Source organism: Acinonyx jubatus, chromosome C2 (assembly GCF_027475565.1).
Source record: "Acinonyx jubatus isolate Ajub_Pintada_27869175 chromosome C2, VMU_Ajub_asm_v1.0, whole genome shotgun sequence".
Classification (NCBI taxonomy): domain Eukaryota; kingdom Metazoa; phylum Chordata; class Mammalia; order Carnivora; family Felidae; genus Acinonyx; species Acinonyx jubatus.
The window spans coordinates 129266184-129286130 of record NC_069384.1 but is presented as its reverse complement, the minus strand read 5'-3'; the positions used below and the strand labels follow the sequence as shown (position 1 = coordinate 129286130).

Sequence of the window (19947 nt, the reverse complement as noted above, 5' to 3'; positions counted from 1 at the left end):
GTGAGTTGCTGGGTTAGAATAAGAAATAGCCAGATTTCAAGTAGCCTCTACCATCTCTCACCGATGAATGTGCCCAGGGAACAGTAGCCTGGGTTTAAGAACATGTTGTTAGGGTCACAGCTGTAGCCTATAGGCTCTGTGGCTGGGGCCTACAAGTTGAACTGACAAAAAAAAAACCAGATCGACAGCAGAAAAAGCATACAAATTTTATTTGATGTTAATATTTTTACATGGCAGAAGGGGGCTTTCCAGGAAGAAGTGAAAACCTCAAAGCTCTGAGAGCTTATATACCATTTTGACAAGAGAAATAAATTTGTAGAGAAGTAACAAGACAAAGGAAGGGGATTTAAGCTCCTAAGGGAGGCAAATTGTGGGACAGTAATGAGGAAATATATGGGGGAAACTAATGGAAGATAAAGGTCATTTTAGTAGGTTTGTTTGTACAGATCCTTCTCAGGGTTGACACGCCATCTCCAATGATAAGAACGGGCTTTTCTGGCTCAGGGAGGGCACTTTTCTCCTAGGAAATGTATGGTTTTAGGCAGGAAGGGGAAGGCACAAAGCTTTTCCTGCATCTGCTGTTTCTCACTCGCTTTCAGCTCAAAATAATCCTTATGCCAAAATGGCTTATTCTGGGGGTGGTATATCCTGGCCCCCCACAATGTTTAGAAAGACAGGTCCAAACTGAAAACATCATATCCTCCTGAGATTTATGCTATACATTATATCAGCTTTCAAAAAGAGAAAGCTGGGGGGGGGGGGTTGAGAGTGGGAAATCCATCCTGGATCATGACTCCATGCCTTATAAAAGAAACTCATTCAGGTTCACTTTTCATTTGGTTTACTGGGAGTGAGGGCAGTGGTGCAGGATTTAAGGTGACTAGAAGAAAGTACCTTTGTATTATTACTATTGGGAAAGTACTTTCTCCTTCAGTCAGACTCAGTCTGGATTTGGGGTGACTCCCAGGTTGGTATTAACCACTAACCAAACTGCAAGATGGTGGGTGGAAACTGGCTGGAGATTAAAGAAGTCAGAAGGTGTTTGTTAAGAAGTAGTCACAGGTATGAGAGAATAAAGGAACCCTGCTACCTTGCTGCTTTGTAAAATATATATCTTTATTTCACGAACACCAATTGACCTTTCTGCTTTCTATTGATGCAGAGGAAATGCCATCGGCTATTTTGGATGATGCGGAGATAAGGCACACACAGGAGAGTGCTGGAAGTTAATTATTTAATGTATTTGGGGCTGAGGCCAGAGCGAAAGCTCTAGGTCTATTATAAAGTCCAGCCATCACAGTGGGCTCAGGATAAAGGAGGCTGACAAATTAAACAGTAGCTCCAGGGGGGAAACACCCCACTCCTCTTTCAAGATGATGGGATCACTAGCTAATGTGTCAGAAGATGGGGCCAGGACACCCAGAGGATAAAGAGGCAAAAAATGAAAAATGAGGCAAAGAGAAGAGGTGTGGGGGAGGGGAGGGAGACAGTGGAGGGGGCAGGGTCGGACACACCATGAAGAGGGTTTTAAGATGCTTCTGCCACAATCTGCGTAAGGAAACAAACAGAACTTAATACCATACGACTTGGATTCTAGATGCCCTCTTCCCCCTTGTGTGTGGTCTAGGCCAAGTCATTTTCTCCGAGCCTTTTCCTGCTTTTGTCTGAAGACTGCTGTACAGAACAAGTAAGATAATGTAATAAGCGGAATCACATGAAATTGGCAAGGAGGTTTAGTGTGATATGTGGAGATGCTTTCAATCTAGAAGATTCCCGTAACTTTGGAGAAGGAATCACTAGCTTTCTTGTCAGGCTCCTTGATATCCCATCATTGGAGATTCATCCCTTAGGCTTCTAAGATTCTACTACTACCATACAAACACACCCCAAAAAGTATACATTTTTAGCCATTTTTAGCCAGCTCGACTAGAATTTAGCTGACAGTCAGCTAAGAGCTAATAGGGCCATGAAGGCAGCAGCTCTGGAGAGGCAAGCAAGTGGGCTCTGAAGCCAGCTCTGAGTCCACACAATGCCGCAACACATTTCACATTTCATTACCCTGCCCCGTGTGACCCCAAAGCAAGCAACATTACCAGTACCCTTAGGAAGCTCAGTTCTTCCCTAACTTCAGAAGGAAAATCAGAAATCTGGTCCAACAAATGTGCATTATAAAATAATATATTCATTAGGAATGTCAGAGTCATTAGCATTTATACAGAATTGAAATCTTCACTCCCATAGGAATATTTTCAAAGTAGATTTGTAAGTTTAGATTCGGAGACAATCTTCCAACAGCTAGAAATTTTTTTCTCTCTAAAATATTGTGACCTTTTCTTGCTCTGAAAGATTGAACTTTTGAACTTTTGGTTCCAATTCGCCCCTCCCTGGACCCCTGACTGTTCCCTTATAACTTCATAGGTCTTCCCACCCCAACAGGGGAGTGGATTTCCCTACCCCTTGACTCTGAGTTTGGCCATGGAACTTGTTTTGGCCGAGTGATCACTAGGAGCAGGAAGCATGCAGGGGCACTCCATTATGTTCTCTTGTGCCTCTGCCCTCACCAGACAGCCCACCAATCACAGGGGAAGGATGAGGGACCGGGAGCAGAACCACCCCAGCCAACTGGTAGAGTCACCCCAGCCAACAAAGAAGGCAGAAGCACTCCAGACAATCTGCAAATTCTTGCGCCAGAAGCACATGTTCATTGCTGTATGCTCTACTCAGGTTTTATGTTTATTACACTGCATTATTATGGCATTAAGCTAACCAATATACCCGATATCGCTCTCTATCCCTTAACACTTTTTATCAAGTCTTCGGGCTTCCTTTTTCTTGGCACTGATTTTTAGAAATTTGGGTAAAGTTTACTGATAATGATTTAGTGGTTTCTCAGAAAAAATGTGTATACTCTTTTTCAAAATGGCGAACCACGAAATGTCTTTCCTGGCTTTCAGCATGCTTCCAGACAATGCCGTGCAGGAGTGTGGAACCTACGAAGACCACTTCATCTGCCATGATATATGAGATATGGTCTCATTCTTCTTTGGATTTTACATCAACGTGTGTTGAGTTCTCAATCCATACCAGGCATTTAGACACACAATTTTGAATGATAAGCATTCAACAGGCAATAGAAACAACCCAGATGTCTGTTGACAGATGCATGGGTAAAGGAAATGTGGCATATTTATGAATATACACAATGGAATATTATTTAGCCTTAAAAAAAGAAGGAAAACCTGCCATTTTTTACAACATGGATGAACCTGGAGAACATTATACTAACTGAAATAAGCCAGAAAGACAGATACTACCTGATCTCACTTATATGTGGAATCTAAAAATGTCAAGCTCATAAAAGCAGAGAACAGAATGGTGGTTGCCAGGCTGGGGTTAGGTTGTCAGATGTTCATCAAAAGTTATGTTTGGGGCACTTGAGTGGCTCAGTCGGTTGAGTGTCCGACTTCAACTCAGGTGATGATCTTGCAGTTTGTGAATTTGAGTCCTGTGTCGGGCTCTGTGCTGACAGGTCAGAGCCTGGAGCCTGTTTCAGATTCTCTCTCTCTCTCTCTCTCTCTCTCTCTCTCTCTCTCTCTCTCTCAAAAGTAAATAAACATTAAAAATAAAATTTATAATGTTTTAGTTCTACAGAACAAGTAAGCTCTGGAGATCTAATGTACAGCATGGTGACTCTAGCTAGAATACCGTCTTACTATATACCTGAAATCTGCCAAGAAAATAGATCTTAAGTGTTTTTACCACACACGAAAAATGGTAACAGTGTGAAGTAATAGATATGTTAATTAGGTTGATTATAGTAATCATTTCACATTGTTTAAGTATATCAAAACACCTTAAATATATATAGTTTTTGGCAATTATACCTCAATAAAGCTGGGAAAAATTTCATCAGGCAAATAAGAGGGATGCAAGATCTTCCAGGCCTAAGAACACAAACATGGAAAGACACAAGACACAGCATGTGGGTTCTAGGAGTTTGAAATCTTTTTGTGCTGGTGGTATACAAAGTGTGAGAATGATTACATCATGTTTGAGAGGAAGGTGTAGTGGGCAGCCTCCAAGATGGCCTCCGAAATGATCCTCACTGTGATAGTCCTGTCTTATGCAGTTACTTCTCACATGGCCTGAGGGGCGGCCCATGTGACCCATAAAATACTGTCTAAATGGTGGCGTTTGACTTCTGTGACTAGGTCACAAGACATGGATTCCATCTTGCTTTCTCTTGGATCACTCACTCTGAAGGAAGCTGGCTACCATCTTGTGAGGACACTCAAGCAACTGTATGGAGAGATCTATGTGATACAGAATTGAGGCTTCTGCCAACAGCCAGCGCCAAGTTGAGCCACCAGGAAAGCAAATTCTCCAGCCCTAATCATGCCTTCATTTGACTGTAGCCCTTGCTTACATCTGGACTAAAACATCACAAGAAACTCTCTGGAGCCAGAGCCATCCAGCTAAGCCATTCCTTAATTCCTGACCCACAGACAATGTGAAATAATAAGTGTTCACTGTTGTCTTAAGCCACTACATTTCCCAATATGATTCAGTAATAGATCACTAATATAGAAGGCAATGCTCAGATCTGAGCTGCTGTGTTCTATAGCCAGGGGCAGCCCCTAAAGAGATATCACCAGGGCATGGCTTTTAGCTGCCTCATGAAACTGTGTGGAGGGCAGGTTTGAACAGCACGAGACTGGGGGCAGGACAGAGAGGCAGTTAGTTGTGTCCAGGTGAGAAAAGTTCAAGTCAGGGCACTGATGATGAGGGAGCATAAGTCAAACTGAAGCAAAGTACAGGCCAACAGCATCCCCTCTCCCCACCAGGTGGGATATGTGTGATAGTCCTCAGGCCCTCCTGGCTGCCCAAAAACAGAAGAAAGGAAAGAAAGCAAATGGTTGACTGATAGAGATCATGGCCATGCAGGACAGGAGTCTCCTTCAGTTTATGGATAACTTAGTAAACTGCAAGAAAAGGCAATCTTATCCATAGCCTAATCTCTAGAAACCTACAGACTCCATTTCCTGGAGCCCTAATATCACCCTCATCAAGATATAAGGAGGTTTAATTGCTTGATATGGTAATGTGGGAAACTAAAGGAAATGAAAAATTAAATTTCCTTACTGCCTACACCCCACTGACAAGTCCTTGAAACAGGTAGAGTGACCTTCCTCTAGGAGCTCAGTTGCCTTGATGATGACACTTGCTAGGGCTTGGCTTAACATTATCCTGATCCCCCAGGATCCTGTGAGTCTCCTTAAACACATAAAAATTCCTTTGCAAGCCCCCTTTATCTTTAACCCCCAAGTATATGTTAGCAATTATACTCCAAACCTATGACCCATGATACACATCTGAAGGGTCTCATGACTGAGGTTTTCTAAACAGTAATAACAATGTTTTCCTACTAACCACTAGCCTCTCAAGGTCCTGGAAACCTTGCTTCCAAAATTGCTTAGAGATTTACACTGTCCCTAACCCCGTTCCAACCTGAAGGTATATAATCAGCCACTCTTCACAACCCTAGGCGGTGCTTTCTGCCCATGGGTACTGTCCCCATGCTTTAATAAAAATCACTTTGCACCAAAGACGTCTTCAAGAATTCTTTCTTGGCCATCAGCTCCAAACCCCACCATCACCCCAAAACCCCATCACTGACAATGGAGTCAATTCAAGGGAATCAGAAGAACCGAGAACTGATTTGTGGGGGGGTGGTTTGTGAGGACTCCTAGGTTTCCAGCATGGGTGACTGGGCCATTCACAGACCTGGGGATACAGGAGATGTGGGGGAGTTTGGTGGCAGGGGGAGAGACACTGAGTCCATTCCTGGGTGTGTTGGGTTTGGGGTGCTTGTGGGATATTCAGGTGAAGAGGTCTGGGCATGAAGTTGGAGGTGTCTGGAAAGTTCTTATAATCAATGGGTCCACCTAATGAGCTCCAGACAACACAGTGGATATTTTCAATGTTGGACCTGCAGACAACTAAGAGTAGAGTTGCCTTCTATAGAATGCCACCTCTTTTTAAGTCTGATATGACTTCAGATTTGACTTCAGATATGTGAGTGCCCCCCCCCATAATAATCACAGCATGTAGCCCTTTTAGTAAGTCCTTTGGGATAAACCCCATCTTATCTGGCAGCTCTCTGCTGGGGGCATCTCCTCCCCACTCCCCCATTGTATATTCTTCAAAAGCAGTGATTCTCACCCGTGGTTTTGCATTTGCAACATCTGGAAAATTTCATGAGGATTAAGTGGAATAATTAAAAATTTCCCAGTAGATGATAGATGTTGGTCACAGTCTTCTTTAGGCCTAAAAAGTGAGACTTAGACCCTTAACTTTTTCTCCCTCTCCTGGACCAAAAGGGATCCTGTCTGTGAAAGAGTTCTGTGAAATGCAAAGCTTTATTCAAATGTAAATTATAACCTTTAGCTTCAGGAGAAGTCAAAGATTTTTTTTTTATTTTTAACTTTTTACTATGGAAAACATCATACTGTATAAAAGTAAAGAGAATAATATAATATCCCCTTGTTACAGAACCATCACTCAGCTTTAGAAATAATCAATTCATGACCAATTCTATTTTATTTATATTCTCACCCACTACCACCTCACTGATTATTTTTATCATATAATTTATAAATATTTCAGCATGTATCTCTGTAAGGTAATCATTTTTTTAATTAAAAATAGATCTACCCTATGACCCAGCATTAGCACTGCTAGTAATTTACCCAAGGGACACAGGAGTGCTGATGCATAGGGGCACTTGTACCCCAATGTTTATAGCAGCACTTTCAACAATAGCCAAATTATGGAAAGAGCCTAAATGTCCATCAACTGACGAATGGATAAAGAAATTGTGGTTTATATACACAATGGAATACTACTTGGCAATGAGAAAGAATGAAATATGGCCTTTTGTAGCAACGTGGATGGAACTGGAGAGTGTTATGCTAAGTGAAATAAGTCACACAGAGAAAGACACATACCATATGTTTTCACTCTTATGTGGATCCTGGGAAACTTAACAGAAGACCATGGGGGAGGGGAAGGGGAAAAAAAAAAAGAGAGGGAGGGAACCAAACCATAAGAGACTCTTAAAAACTGAGAATAAACTGAGGGTTGATGGGGGGTGGGAGGGAGGGGAAAGTAGGTGATGGGCATTGAGGAGGGCACCTGTTGAGATGAGTACTGGGTGTTGTATGGAAACCAATTTGACAATAAATTTCATATTAAAAAAAAGAATACTTCTTTTAAGCTTCAATACTGTTATTACACTTAAAAATTATCAATAATTGCTGTCTATCAAATATCCACTCAGTATTCACATTCCCCCAGTCTTACTTTTTCTATAAGTTTGTTTCTTCAAATTAGGATCTAAATAAAGCCCAGTTGCCTCAAGTGATATGCCTCCTCCATCTCTTTTTCCCCCTTGTAATTCATTTATTGAAGGAAGCAGGTCATTTGTCTTTGTTGAGTTTCCTTTAGTCTAGATTTTACTGATTATACCCTCCTCATTTTTAAAAAAATTTATTTTTTGTAGAAGTTTTAGACTTACAGAAAAAGTTGTGAAGATAGTATAGAGAGTTCCCAAACAGTCCACCCAGTTTCTCCTATTATTAATATCTCACATTAGCATGGTATATTTGTTACAATAATGCACCAATATCAATATATTATTTTTTAATGTTTATTCATTTATTTTGAGAGAGAGAGTGAGCATGCAAGGGGCAGAGAGAGAGAATCCCAAGCAGGCTCCATGCTGTCAGCACAGAGCCTGATGTGGAGCTCCATCTCATAAATCATGAGCTCATGACCTGAGCCAAAATCAAGAGTCGGATGCTCAACCGACTGAGTCACCCAGGTGCCCCTCAATACAGTAGTACTAATCAATGTCCATACTTTGTTCAGATTTCCTTAGCTTTGACCTAATGTCCTTTTTCTAATCCAGGATCCTATCCAGGATACCACTTTATTACATTCAAACATCATGAATCCTGAAGGTCCCCTTTTTTGTGGCAGTTTCTCAGACTTTCCTCATATTCAGTGACAACAGTTTTGAGGTGTGCTGGGCAGGTGGTTTGTAGCATGTCCCTCCATTGGGGTTTAATGCTTTTCTCACAAGTAGACCAGGGTTATGTCATTTTTGGAGGAAGACAACTAACAGTAAGTACCATGTTCATCACATCATACCAAGGGTGCATACCATCAACATGACTTATCACTGTTGATGTTGACCTTGATCACCTGGCTAAAGTAATGTTTGTCAGGTTTCTCCTCAAAGTTACCAAATTGCTCTTCAGCCCCCTTTTCCTACTGTCCTCTTTGGAAGGAAGTCATTAATCACAACCCAAACTTGAGGAATGGGCAATTGTGCCTCACCTTCTGGAGGGCAGAGTATCTATATTAATTATTTCAAATTCTTCTGCATGAGAAATTTGTCTCTTTCCACTCATTTACTTATGCATTATTTTTTTTAAGTAAACTATACACCCAACATGAGGCTTGAACTCAGGACCCTGAGATCAAGAGTTGCATGCTCTACCGGCTGAGCCAGACAGGTGCCCCTACTTATGTGTTATTTACATCAGATAGCTAGATATTAGTTTATAATTTGGGTTACAATCCAATACTACTTTATTTTGTTGCTCAAATTGTTTCAGCTTTGGCCATTGTGAACTCTAACTGGTTCCTGTATCCCTGTCACTTTGACATACTCCCATCAATATGTTTTTTTTTTCTTTTCATTAAAAAATTCTGGCATCACAATATGCTCCAGGTCTATCATGTATCTATCAAGTATATTTCTTGTCCCAGTGCTAGAATCAGCCTTTTTTCCAAGGAGTCTTAGTTCCTTTCATTAGAAAATGATACTGGAGGGACACCTAGGTGGCTTAGTCAGTTAAGTGACTGACTTCAGCTCATGTCATGATCTTGCAGTTCATGAGTTTGAGCCCTGCATCAGGCTCTCTGCTGTTAGCACGGAGCTCAGTTTGGATCCTCTGTCTCCCTCTCTCTGCCCCTTCCCCATGTGTGCCCATGCTCTTGCTTTCTCTCAAAATTACACATTAAAAAAAAAAAAAAGAGGGGCCCCTGGGTGGCTCAATCGGTTAAGCATCTGACTTTTGGTTTCGGCTCAGGTCATGATCTCATGGTTCATGAGTCTGAGTCCTGCATTGGGCTCTGCGCTGACAGTGTGAAGCCTGCTTGGGATTCTCTCTCTCCTATCTCTGTTCTTCACCCATTTGTGTTCTCTGTCTCTCTCTCAAAATACATAAACAAACTCAAAATTTTAATAAAAAAAGGAAAATGGTACTGGTAATCAAGCTCTGGGCATGCTTTTTGCTACTGGGGTACCACTGCTTCTACTCCCTGTCAGCTGACAGAATGAGGACATTTGTGTACACTAACCCTTGTATATTCACATAGCCATAACTATTTCTATGTGTAATCATCTGTATCCAAGTTAAGCTAAACACAAATTCATACTGCTGTCTCCAGCTCTGATACACTACCACATGGATCTTCCTAGCTTCTTCCTGATATTTAAAAAAGACGTTCTTTTGTATTTCTTATAAAATTGTTATCAGATCCAGATTCAAATTCAGTTTTTTGGTAAGAATATTTCATAGTAGGTGGTGCGTTCTTCCATTGTGAGGCACGTAAGATCCGATTTTCTTTTAGTGATGTTAGCAGTCATTGATGATCATTTCCTACTATCAATTACCTAAGTTTTAAAAATAGTAAAATTATGATTGGCTGTATCTTTTTTTCTTTGACTAGAATACCCTACATAAACTTGCCCTTATCAACTATTTGGGAGTCCCGAGGGACAGCCCATATTAAAAAAAACAGGATAAATGCTTCTTTTCCTCCTCTTCCTCCTCCTTATTATTATTATTTCAGGATTCAAATACTATTTATTGAATTAATGGATTGATTATCTCAGAGACTCCCAAAATTTCTCAGTTCTCTGTAATTTAGGGTGTCCATAAATTTTTCATGGTCCCCTTAAGCCAAAAGAAATAGCTAACAATGTCATTTGCTAAATGGTTAGATCCAAACATCTTAATAAGTGTTATATCCTAACAACATGGCACCTGTTTGTCACCATCTACTATCTCAAACCCTCATTCCCTGTTCCACACTGATTTTCTCATCTCATATTTGCTTCTCATCACAACTGCTAAAAACCCAGCTTCACAAAGATAGGACATCATCAAAAAGGACGTAGCCATCTACTGTTGAATCTAATCATTGAACGGAAGCTAGTACTGCTCTTGATGTCTGAAAGAGACTGCTACGTTTCTCAGGAAATTTAAAATATCTCTCAATGCCCCTGAAAGTCGGTATGGTGCACTGCTTGGGAACCTCAGGCTTCATTTAAAATAAGTAAAAAATGTACTTATTAAATTTTAAATTTCAGAATTTTTTTTAATTTTTAGTATTGAAGTATAGTTGATGTACAACGTTATATTAGTATCAGGTGTACAACATAGTGATTTGACAAGTCTATACATTACTCAGCACTCACCGTGATAAGTGCAGTCACCATCTGTCATCATACAGTGTTATTACAATACCATTGCCTATATTCCCTATGCTGTACTTTGCATCTCCATGACTTAACTATATTTTATAATCGCAAGTTTTGTACCTCTAAATCCCCTTCACCTATTTTGCCTAGCCCTCCCACCCCTTCCTCCTGATTATTTTTCAAATGAATTCATTCTTTAGCATCTTCTGAGGCTGACCACTGATTTATTTTTAGTTTTGAGTGCCATTATTGAACTTGGGAGTAGCTCTTGAGGGACATGGAATTGCTCTCAGCTATCTACCTCCAGCCTTGACCCCTGGACAATCTGCCTCAGGAGGGTGGAATGGGGGAAGGGGATGGAGACTGCACTCACCAGCAGAGGCAGGGAGCAGTTTGGAAAGGGATGACAAGGTTGTGTGTGTGTGTGTGTGTGTGTGTGTGTGTGTGTGTGTGTGTGTGTAGGGGGCGAGGCGGGGGGGGGGGGTGTCTTGAGGGCTTCCATATTCATTCATCCTGAGAAAGCTCTGGTCTCCAAAGTCATTCATTAGTTCTCTAATAGCTGTTGCCTTGGTTTCATAGTGTTTTCCACATTGCCTTAGATATAGCTGAATCCATCTTTAAAAGCCTCCTCAAGGAACCAGGAAAGAAAAATAGCCTGAAGCTTGGAAAGGGCATGCCTGACCCTAAATCCATCAAGGAAGCCCATGTAGGAGAAAAAGCAAGTCAACTTTGGAATGTTAGGGGTTAAGGGTTAGGGCACTGGTTGCTTAGTAGTTACCTGAATCAAATTTTAAAAACCACCACCAGAGATGTTGATTCAGTTGGTCTTGGGCGTCTGCCTGGAATTGGCAGTTTTCACGAGCTTTTTGCAAGGTGATTCTAATGTGCAACAGGGGCCATTTCCAAACCCCCTAGTACTCCAACAGGCCAATGAATTGTGGCACACCTACAGTCTCATCACCTTGGTTCAGTTGCCTGATACTAGTGGATGCTGTCTCTGCCGTTATTCAGAAGACTAAGCTAGGAAAGATGATCCCAGGGACACTCCCTCTCCCCTCCAAATGCTGAGGCCTGATGTTGGCTGAAGTCCAACCCACAGGTCTTTAATATTAGACACATCACTTTGCACCTACCCTCAACTCCAAGGATGGCTACATTAACTTTGTGCTGGGCACTGTTCTTAGTGCTTTAAACATTTCACTATCCCTAAAAGGTTGGTATCATCCACACTTAGCAGATGAGCAACTAGGGATCTGAGTTAAATGACTTGCTAAGGTCACAAGCCTGCATCTGTGCAGGTTTGTGGGCTCTTTCTTATCATGTGCTGTCACTTACAGGCTGTGACTTTAAGCTCAAGCCCTCTCAAGGAGCTGCCTCCTCCCTTCCTTTGTGTAATAAACACGGACTCTTGTAGAGGCTATATCTATCTGCACAGGACCTGAGAAAGGTGGGGAAGGAGTGGTCTGGGGTGAGGGATTCTGAATCCCAGTTCCTCAGCATCAAGCCCAGAGTAGTGCCCTGCCCTGGGGATGGGCTGTTCCTTCCTTCACAGCTCAAGGGTCTGAGTGTGTCTGGGTAAAAGCCCGAAAGCCTTATCATCCACTTCTAAATCTGACACTTCCTGCGCCCACAGGGTTTCACCCACAGCTCTTTCCTCACTTAACTCTTCCCCTGAAAATCACATCAATTCTTTCCTATCCTACCTGTCCTATCCGCTGCCTATCACCACTCGCAATTTCTGTCTAGAACCACACTTCTTGACCACCCCTGTCCTACGATACCCATCCATACGCCACCAACCACCCAGGCCATAAACTTTGAACTCATCCTAGCACAACTCTCCCCCAACGTTCAAACTTCCACTGAGTCCCCTCCAATTCCGCCACGCAGGGTAGCTGTTGTTAACACCCATCGCTCCTCTCCAATCCCCACTGTCCAAGGGCAGGCCAAGTGTCTAAAGCCAACTCGGCCTCGGTAGCCCCGGCCCCAGCTCCGGTCTCCGAGTGCCACCCAAACCAAATCAGATGCAGTTCCCTCAGACTCGCGTGCCGCCTCCAGCCGCAGGCCTCGGCCCTAATGACAGCCAGCCAGGATACCCCTCAGGCCCGGCACTGTGACTGAGGCTTTACTTCCTCGCCAGCTTTGCGCCCAGGGCGCCGGCCACGCCTCCGCCCCGCCCCTCCCGGGGCCCAATCCGGATACGGCCGTCACCTGCCCCCCGGGCCTGCAAGCCCCGCCCCCATTGGCGGCCGCCCGGCCCGCCCACCCACGTGGGCCCTCGGGACTGCGGCGGGGATAGCGTCAGGCCATGGCTGGGGCCCGCAAGCTGCCGTTGGAGCAGGCCCTGGCGCTGGGGCCTGGCTGGCGGCACGCGTGCCACGCGCTGCTCTACGCGCCGGACCCGGCGCTGCTGTTCGGCCGCATCCCGCTCCGTTACGCCGTCCTGGTGAGAGGGGGGACGCGCCCCGCCCCGTCCCGTCCCTCTCCCCCTCCCCCGGGGACGCCGACCGGGCGCCCGGGCAACCCCGCTTCCCTCTCCCGCAGATGCAGATGCGCTTTGATGGGCGCCTCGGCTTCCCCGGCGGCCTCGTCAACTTGCAGGACACCAGTCTGGAGGCCGGGCTGAACCGCGAGCTGATCGAGGAGCTGGGCGAGGCCGTGGCCGACTTCCGTGTGGAGCGCGCCGACTACCGCAGCTCGCACGCTGGGTCCGGGCCGCACGTCGTGGCCCACTTCTACGCCAAGCGCCTGACGCTGGAGCAGCTGGTTGCGGTGGAGATGGGCGCCACGCGTGCCAAGGACCACGGGCTGGAGGTGGGGCCGGCCCGGGAACCCCAGCCCTATGGCCTCCCTGACCCCCGAAAGCCGCTCCCCCACTTTCCTGCAGTAGCTGGGGCCTTGGGCTTCTTTCATCTGGTTGACTAGGCACAACAGGCGTAGTCTGCCCCTTTTACTGACCTCTGCAGTTGTTATTTTGGAACATACCTATCCAAGACTCTCTCTTCTCCCCATAGATTTGGCTAAGCCTTGCACCCTTGGCCCGTGATTTTCTTGGGTGGGAAATGTGGCCTGATACTTTGTGGGGAAACCTTTGTCGTTAGGCTAGGGGAGTAGGGGGACAGATTGTGTATGGAGATGGTTCTCAAACTTGGGCAGGTATCAGAATCATCTGGGAGGCTTATTACTGACCCCACTTCCAGAATTTCTGGTTCAGTGGGGGAGAGAGAAAAGGACCTGAGAATTTGCATTTTTCAGAGGTTGCTAAATGGTGCTGAAATGACTGGTCTGGTGTATTTTTGAGAACTACTTGGTGTAGGGGCAAGCATGCATCCTGGAGGCAAAGAGCCACCAAAAGTTTAGTGATGTAGGAAGGATTCGCATTTTTGAAGCTGAATAGCATGACTTGGGTCTTTTGTCGGTAGAGAGGTGGGCGCACTAGGTATAAGGCGTAAGTCCTCAGGCTTGGTTCTGCTGCACTGATAAGAGGTGAGACCTCTGAGCTGGAAAGATCTGTCTAGGATGAGCTACCTGTCTCATTGTCACCTGTCTCCTTCCTTTCACAGGTGCTAGGCCTAGTACGTGTGCCCCTGTATACCCTGCGGGATGGTGTGGGAGGCCTGCCTGCCTTCCTGGAGAATTCCTTTATTGGAACTGCACGGGAGCAGCTGCTGGAAGCCATCCAGGATTTAGAACTGGTGGAATCCGGCTCTCTTACAGCCCGTAAGATCTCCTTACCTCGCTAGAGGCAGCCCTTCGTGGACCCACGGAACCTGAGATGAGGACCTTGGTATTGGGGAAGGGAGGCAGGAACAGGGAAAGCTTTCTCTTCTGGCCCTGGGCCTGACAGATGATAACAGATTAAAAAGAGAAGTATGTGCAGTATGTTTGAGCAGAGCCCCCCTCCCCCCCCCCCCCCCCCCCCCCCCCCACAGTAACTCAACATCTGGAACAAAAATCTGCAGCTCATCTCAGGGACCTGGCACATTCTCAGAGCCTGCCTCCTCTCCGTACGTTTGTACACACATGGCATGGCAGCCCCCAGACATATGAATGTACAGTCTGTGCCTGCGCACAAGCTCACTCCTCCCCATAACCCCCATGTGCAGTTTAACAGGACGTGGCACATGTGGGGCCTGGCTTGTCACCAGAGCCATCTCCATGTTGGAGAGGAGCTTCTGAACCAGGGCAACATTTCTTCCCACACTCCTACATGGCTATTCTCCAGGGTCTAGTCCAGCCCATGCTTGCTGGGGAGGACAGAGAAGCAGAGGACCCTTTTTCCCCTTGAAAATGGTTGCATCCTTGCCCGGGTGTTAGCAAAAGCGACATACCCCTGAAAGGTGGTAGAGGGTCCTAACCAACCTCCTGGCCTCTCATGAAACTGAGTGGAAGGGGTGAGAGAAATGGTTTGGTCTCCTTGGTTGACCTTGGACTTGAGACTTATGAGTCCTGCTGTATCTCTTCCAAAGCTGTCATCTAGGACCCTTTAGATCCGGGACATCCGAAGGGACCTGGTCTAGCCCTGGCTTACAGCTGAAGCACTTATAGCTAAGCCTCAAAGACCTTCAGTTTTTTCAACAAACACTCTGAGGTATTGGAGATCTAGGGATGAGAGAGCCATAGCTCTTATGCTCTACAGAGTTAAAGGGCTAAAATGGCAAATATTTCAGGCTTCATGGGCTACATTGTCTTTGTAGCATCTGCTCAACTCTTATCATTTCATAAGTATCGATGAACATAATGGGCGGAGCTGTGTTGCAGTAGAACTTTCTTTGTAAAAGGAGGTGTCCAGCCTGAGGGCAGTAGTGTGCCATTGCTTGCTCTAGAGAGGAAGATAAGTAGTCAGTTTAATTATATTGCCTATTTACTTGTTTCATGTATGTCAGTGTTAAGAAGGAAATAAAAGATTGATATAGGTCTCGCCTTGATATTTTTTTACTTTTCACTGAGGTGGTCTGGAAGGGCCCTCTCTGAAGAGCATTTAAGCTGAAGGATAAGAAGGAAGTACTAGGTAGGAGCGTGGGAAGAGTAGTCTAGGTATTCCAGGGAGTAGCATGTCGGGTACTAGGGAAGGGAGGCAGGTGTTAGGGTTCTGAGGAAGAATCTTGGCAGATTATCCCACATCAAGGGTAAGGGGATTAAACTCCATTTCTCAATTGGTGTGGCAGAGGGATATGCAAAGAATTTGCAGTCATCTTTAATTTACCAGAGCATGGCTTAGAAATGCTGAAAGGCCAGTGTAATTAGGCTAGAGTAAGCAAGGGGAGAGGGCACCGGAGAGGCAGACTGGAGCCAGAGGATACAGGGGCTCCCAAGGCAGGGTCAGGGCCTGGTGGTGTGTGCAGCGTGGCCTGGAAGGGGTAGGAAAAGAGTCGGTGACAGGGGAGTCTGCCACAGTAGCTCACGTGGGAGATGGTGGTGGTCGGAGCCACGGTGGTAGAGGAGGTGGGCAGAAGTGGATGCATTTGAGAGAAGTGTTGGTGACCTTGACAGGCCCTCTGATGGACTGCGTATGGGGTGAGGTGAGGGAAAAGAGGATTCAAGGATGACTTCAGTGTGTGTCTTAAGTTGTGCATGTTGTGGATGGGAGGAAAGCCTGGGGCGGGGGCGGAGATGGTTTTGCAGGGGACGGAATCAAGATCATTCTGGGCATGTTGACACATAAATTTGTGAGTCCTCTGCATAAAGATGGTACGGCAGTTTGTCAGATGAGGTCAGGCAGGGAGAGAAAAAAAGAAGAGGGCTCAGGATGGGGCCCTGAGGAAGCCTAGGGCTCGGGGTTCAGGATGAGGGGCAGGACATACTGAAGAGAACCAGAAGTTGAGAGGAACCTGCTTTAAGAACGTGAACTCTGCCAAGTGCTTACGAGAGTTTTAGTAAAATGAGGGACAGAACTGCCCACTGGATTTGGTAGCAGGAGGTTTTTGATGACTTTGGTGGGAGGGGAGTGGAAGGCAGCCCAGAGTTGGGTGGGTGGGTGGGTAGTGGGGGACTAGACAGAGGGAGAATTTGGTCCTGAAGGGCTGTGGAGACATGGACTGACAACACCTGGAGAGGGCTGCAGGGTCAAGGGGAGCATTTACAGCAGGAGATGGAGCATGAGTGTGTCGATGGGAACAATCGAGGTAGAGAGAGGCGGTGCTAAAGGGCCACAGTCCTTGAACAAAGAGGAGGGGTGGACCGTCCATAGGAGGGGGGACAGTCCTGAGGAGTCACAGGGCTCAAGGAGAAGAAGGGGCAAGAGTAGAGGATGAGGAAGCTAAATTAGTGGTGGGATGATCGAGTTTGACTTTCTTCTTGGTAAAATGAAGTGAGATCCACCCAGCTGGATATGGTGATGTTCTCAGAAGGTACGAAGTGGTCCTTCATCATGGCATGGAAAAGCAAGTTGATGGGGGCACCTGGGTGGCTCAGTTGGTTAAGTGTCCAACTTTGGCTCAGGTCATGGTCTAGCAGTTTGTGATTTCAGGCCCCACGTCAGGTGCTATGCTCACAACCTGGGGCCTGGATCCTGGTTTGGATTCTGTGTCTCCCTCTCTCTCTGCCCCTCCCCTGCTTTCTCTCTCTCTCTCTCTCTCACACACACACACACACACACACACACACACACACAAATAAATAAACATTGAAAAAAGAAAAGAAAAGAAAATTGATGAAAGAAACAGAATGGCGGGGCCAGGTTGAGTCATGAGTCCATTTACAGTAGGAATCTAGGCCCTCAGATGTGTTGGGACATGGGGGGTTTGCATGCGTACATGTGTTCCCATCCTCTCTGATCAGCTAGGGTGAAGCCCCTTGTGCTGACCCGGGGTTTTACAGAGGAGCCCAAAGAAGGGAGAGAGGCAAGGTGGTTAAGATGACATGTGCGAGAGAAACCGAACTGATGGGCTGTGGGGTAAGAGGTTTAATCTGGGTATAAAGGGAAGTGAAGGCAGGTGACTTCAGGGGGGTTAACATATTAGAAGCCTCGATGAGGTAGGACTCCACCGTGGGGTGCGGTGGGAGGGGTATTTGAGCAAGAGAGGGATGTTTTTGAAATTGAGAGGTAGAGCCGTCACAGGTAAAGTCAAGATCCATGTGATGAAGCAAGAAACTGACAGATGTTGGAGAAGACAGTGTGAACTAGAAGCCACCGTCCTCGGTGAACAACAGGGGTGACCTAAAGGCCAGTGACAGCTGCCAGGAGGAGACAGGAGGCGTGACAGGGCGAGAGGAGCCTCCAACAAGAGGGGCTTTTGCACAAGGCAGGGGTGAGTAGTGGTGTGGAGGGGCAGCGGGAAGCAGTGTGGGTCCCGTGGCAGTTCTTGGCCTTGGAAGGCGGTGGGGTGGGGAGCAGCGGCAGAGATCCGGCCTGGGCAGGTCTCATTCTTGGAGCTCATTCTTGGGTGTAATCTGGCCCAGGGTCGCACGGCCTACAGGTAGCCTCTTCACAGTGCCGCGTGGTACTCTGCTGGAGTGTTGCAGCGACCAGGCTGGGTGCCTCCTGGCACTTCAGTCATTGGCTTGCTTTTTCATTCACACTCGACCTCCTTATTTTTGTAAGTCTGGTGTTGTTGAGAGGGAGAATCCGTGGCCTTCTGTATCATCCCACACACATACCCTCCCAGTCAGGAGCTCTTGTCTCGGTGAGCCATCCTAAAGGGTGTCCATCATTCTGTGGCTTGGGTGCATGTCATTTGCCTCGTCCCTCCAGTCTACAGGCGGGCCAGGGGTCCACGCAAGTTTCTCCCTCTGGTTTCCCCCTCTCTCACCCATTGCCATCCTGCTGCCGGGGATGAGGAGACCTGGGTATGGTTGCCCACGTGGGATGTCCTTGGCCTTGTGAAACCAGTCATCGGGTGGGAGGAAAACAGGAGGCTTCCTAGCAGTCCTCACCCCTCCTCCCCTTAAACTGCTGCAGTGACCTTCAGCCAGGAGCTAGACCTGTTCCTTATCTGAAACACTGGCTCCTGTGATGAGGGTTAAATGTGGCTGCACTTGGGACATGGCTCTGAAGAGGCGTGCCCAGCACTATTTATCGGTACCTGATGCCATCCACATTTCGCTCCCTCTTGTTAGCACGTTGCTCTCTTGGAAGCAGAGTGGCCCAGGCTGCCTCTCCTCCAAGCATGTTTCTGCTTTTCTCAGTGGAATCAGCTACATGTTCACACTTCTCAGTTCTGTGCATTTTCCTGGAGTGTGTGGCTGCTGGTGCTAAGTTAACACTTCTGGGCCCCATGCTGTCCCGAGCCAGAGTCTTGCTCAGTTATCAAGTTTCTGGTAAACCTATTTTTAGGCAGAAACATTTGAGGGAAGAGTAGCTGGTCCTTCCCAGTGACTTGGGTCCCTGGAGGCTGCTAAGTGAAACAGATTAAGGCAGAGATGGATAAGTGGGAGAGGGTGTTTTCTGCGAGTTTCAGTTTATTGCACAGAGAACATTTCATTTGCCATACTTTCTACCCCAAACAGACAAAATGAATAGGAAAAAAATGAGAGGAATAAACATTTTACCTGTGATGAAATTAGCAATCGGCACCAGAATTTGAATCAAAGTAACAGACATTGGCCATTGGCCCATCTCGGGGCAGGAGAGCAGGAGGTGGGGGTATTATATTTAAAACAGTTCTGAAGAAGAAGAACGGGGGGCATGCGCCAGGGCAGAGGAAAAAGAGAAACATCCAATGGATTTAAGGGAAACTCCCCAAACCATGTGGCTTCACCTCCCCTGGTCTTCCTACTTCCTATCTGACTCAGCTTGAATAAGGAAGTTCAGGATCCCTCCAGCGGTAAAGGCAGCCTGGCAGAGAGCTGAAATCACCTTTAGACAAAGCAACACTGGCAGAGGGGTACACGGAAGGTCTGGCCCTGCAAAGGAAGCCCCTCACCAGACAGAGGGGGTCAGCGTGCAGGTTTTTCCCCCAAGTGCTCAGCTCACCCCCATGCAGAGACGCCAACCTCTGTTGCCCCCTCTCCTGCCACAGGTTCTGTTACTCTCCATAGGCATTCCCAGGTGATGAAGTGGCAAGGATACCCCTCTTTCCACTAAGGGAGATGACTCCTGAGTGGGTTTTCAATAATTATAAAGAACCCTTGGAAAAACCACAGTGTGGAAGCTATTACCCAACAGCCCCAGTCGCCCACCACCTTCAGGCCACTGAGGACAGACTGATAAATGCACAGCCTCCTGTTGTCTAGGACTAATTTCAGGGCGGGGAATAGGCAAAGTCCAGGTAGACAGGGAAGCGGGGGCAGGTGCATCATCCCATATTTGTTTGAGGGCCAAAGAACAGAAGATTGCCTCTACTTAAGTAAATAGGAAATTATGAGGTCTGTTCAAAAAAAGGGAAGAACCCTGGGTGTAAATGATAAAGAGCGTGCTCTGGAAGATTTAGTCCAACAAAAAGAAGCAGGAT

At 46.3% G+C, this 19947-nt stretch overlaps 2 protein-coding genes across 3 annotated transcripts in view; both read left to right on the top strand.

The window, feature by feature from the left end:
* The window catches only part of NEK11 (NIMA related kinase 11), a 272598-nt gene extending 266819 nt beyond the window's left edge, over positions 1 to 5779 (top strand). Inside the window, exon 18 of one of the 2 annotated variants that reach the window (XM_053221458.1) lies at positions 4212 to 5779. In XM_053221458.1, the coding sequence (XP_053077433.1) occupies positions 4212 to 4332 (121 nt within the window). In that variant the 3' untranslated portion in view covers positions 4333 to 5779. Of the gene's footprint in view, positions 1 to 2954; positions 3415 to 4211 lie in introns of those variants that run through there. The other variant, XM_053221459.1, reaches the window with a different exon arrangement.
* A 7027-nt stretch (positions 5780 to 12806) lies between these two features.
* On the top strand, positions 12807 to 15472 carry NUDT16 (nudix hydrolase 16). Its single transcript, XM_027061849.2, has 3 exons — positions 12807 to 13001; positions 13100 to 13369; positions 14119 to 15472. The coding sequence occupies exons 1-3, from the start codon at positions 12864 to 12866 to the stop codon at positions 14296 to 14298; spliced, it is 588 nt and encodes a 195-aa protein (XP_026917650.1). The 5' UTR covers positions 12807 to 12863; the 3' UTR covers positions 14299 to 15472.
* The last annotated feature ends 4475 nt before the right edge of the window (positions 15473 to 19947 follow it).

Coding starts and splice junctions, on each gene's coding strand:
- NUDT16 (XM_027061849.2), top strand. CDS start 12,864: ATGGCTGGGGCCCGCAAGCTGCCGTTGGAGCAGGCCCTGGCGCTGGGG. Junction 13,002..13,099: donor CGCTCCGTTACGCCGTCCTG/GTGAGAGGGGGG, acceptor CCTCTCCCGCAG/ATGCAGATGCGCTTTGATGG. Junction 13,370..14,118: donor CCAAGGACCACGGGCTGGAG/GTGGGGCCGGCC, acceptor TTCCTTTCACAG/GTGCTAGGCCTAGTACGTGT.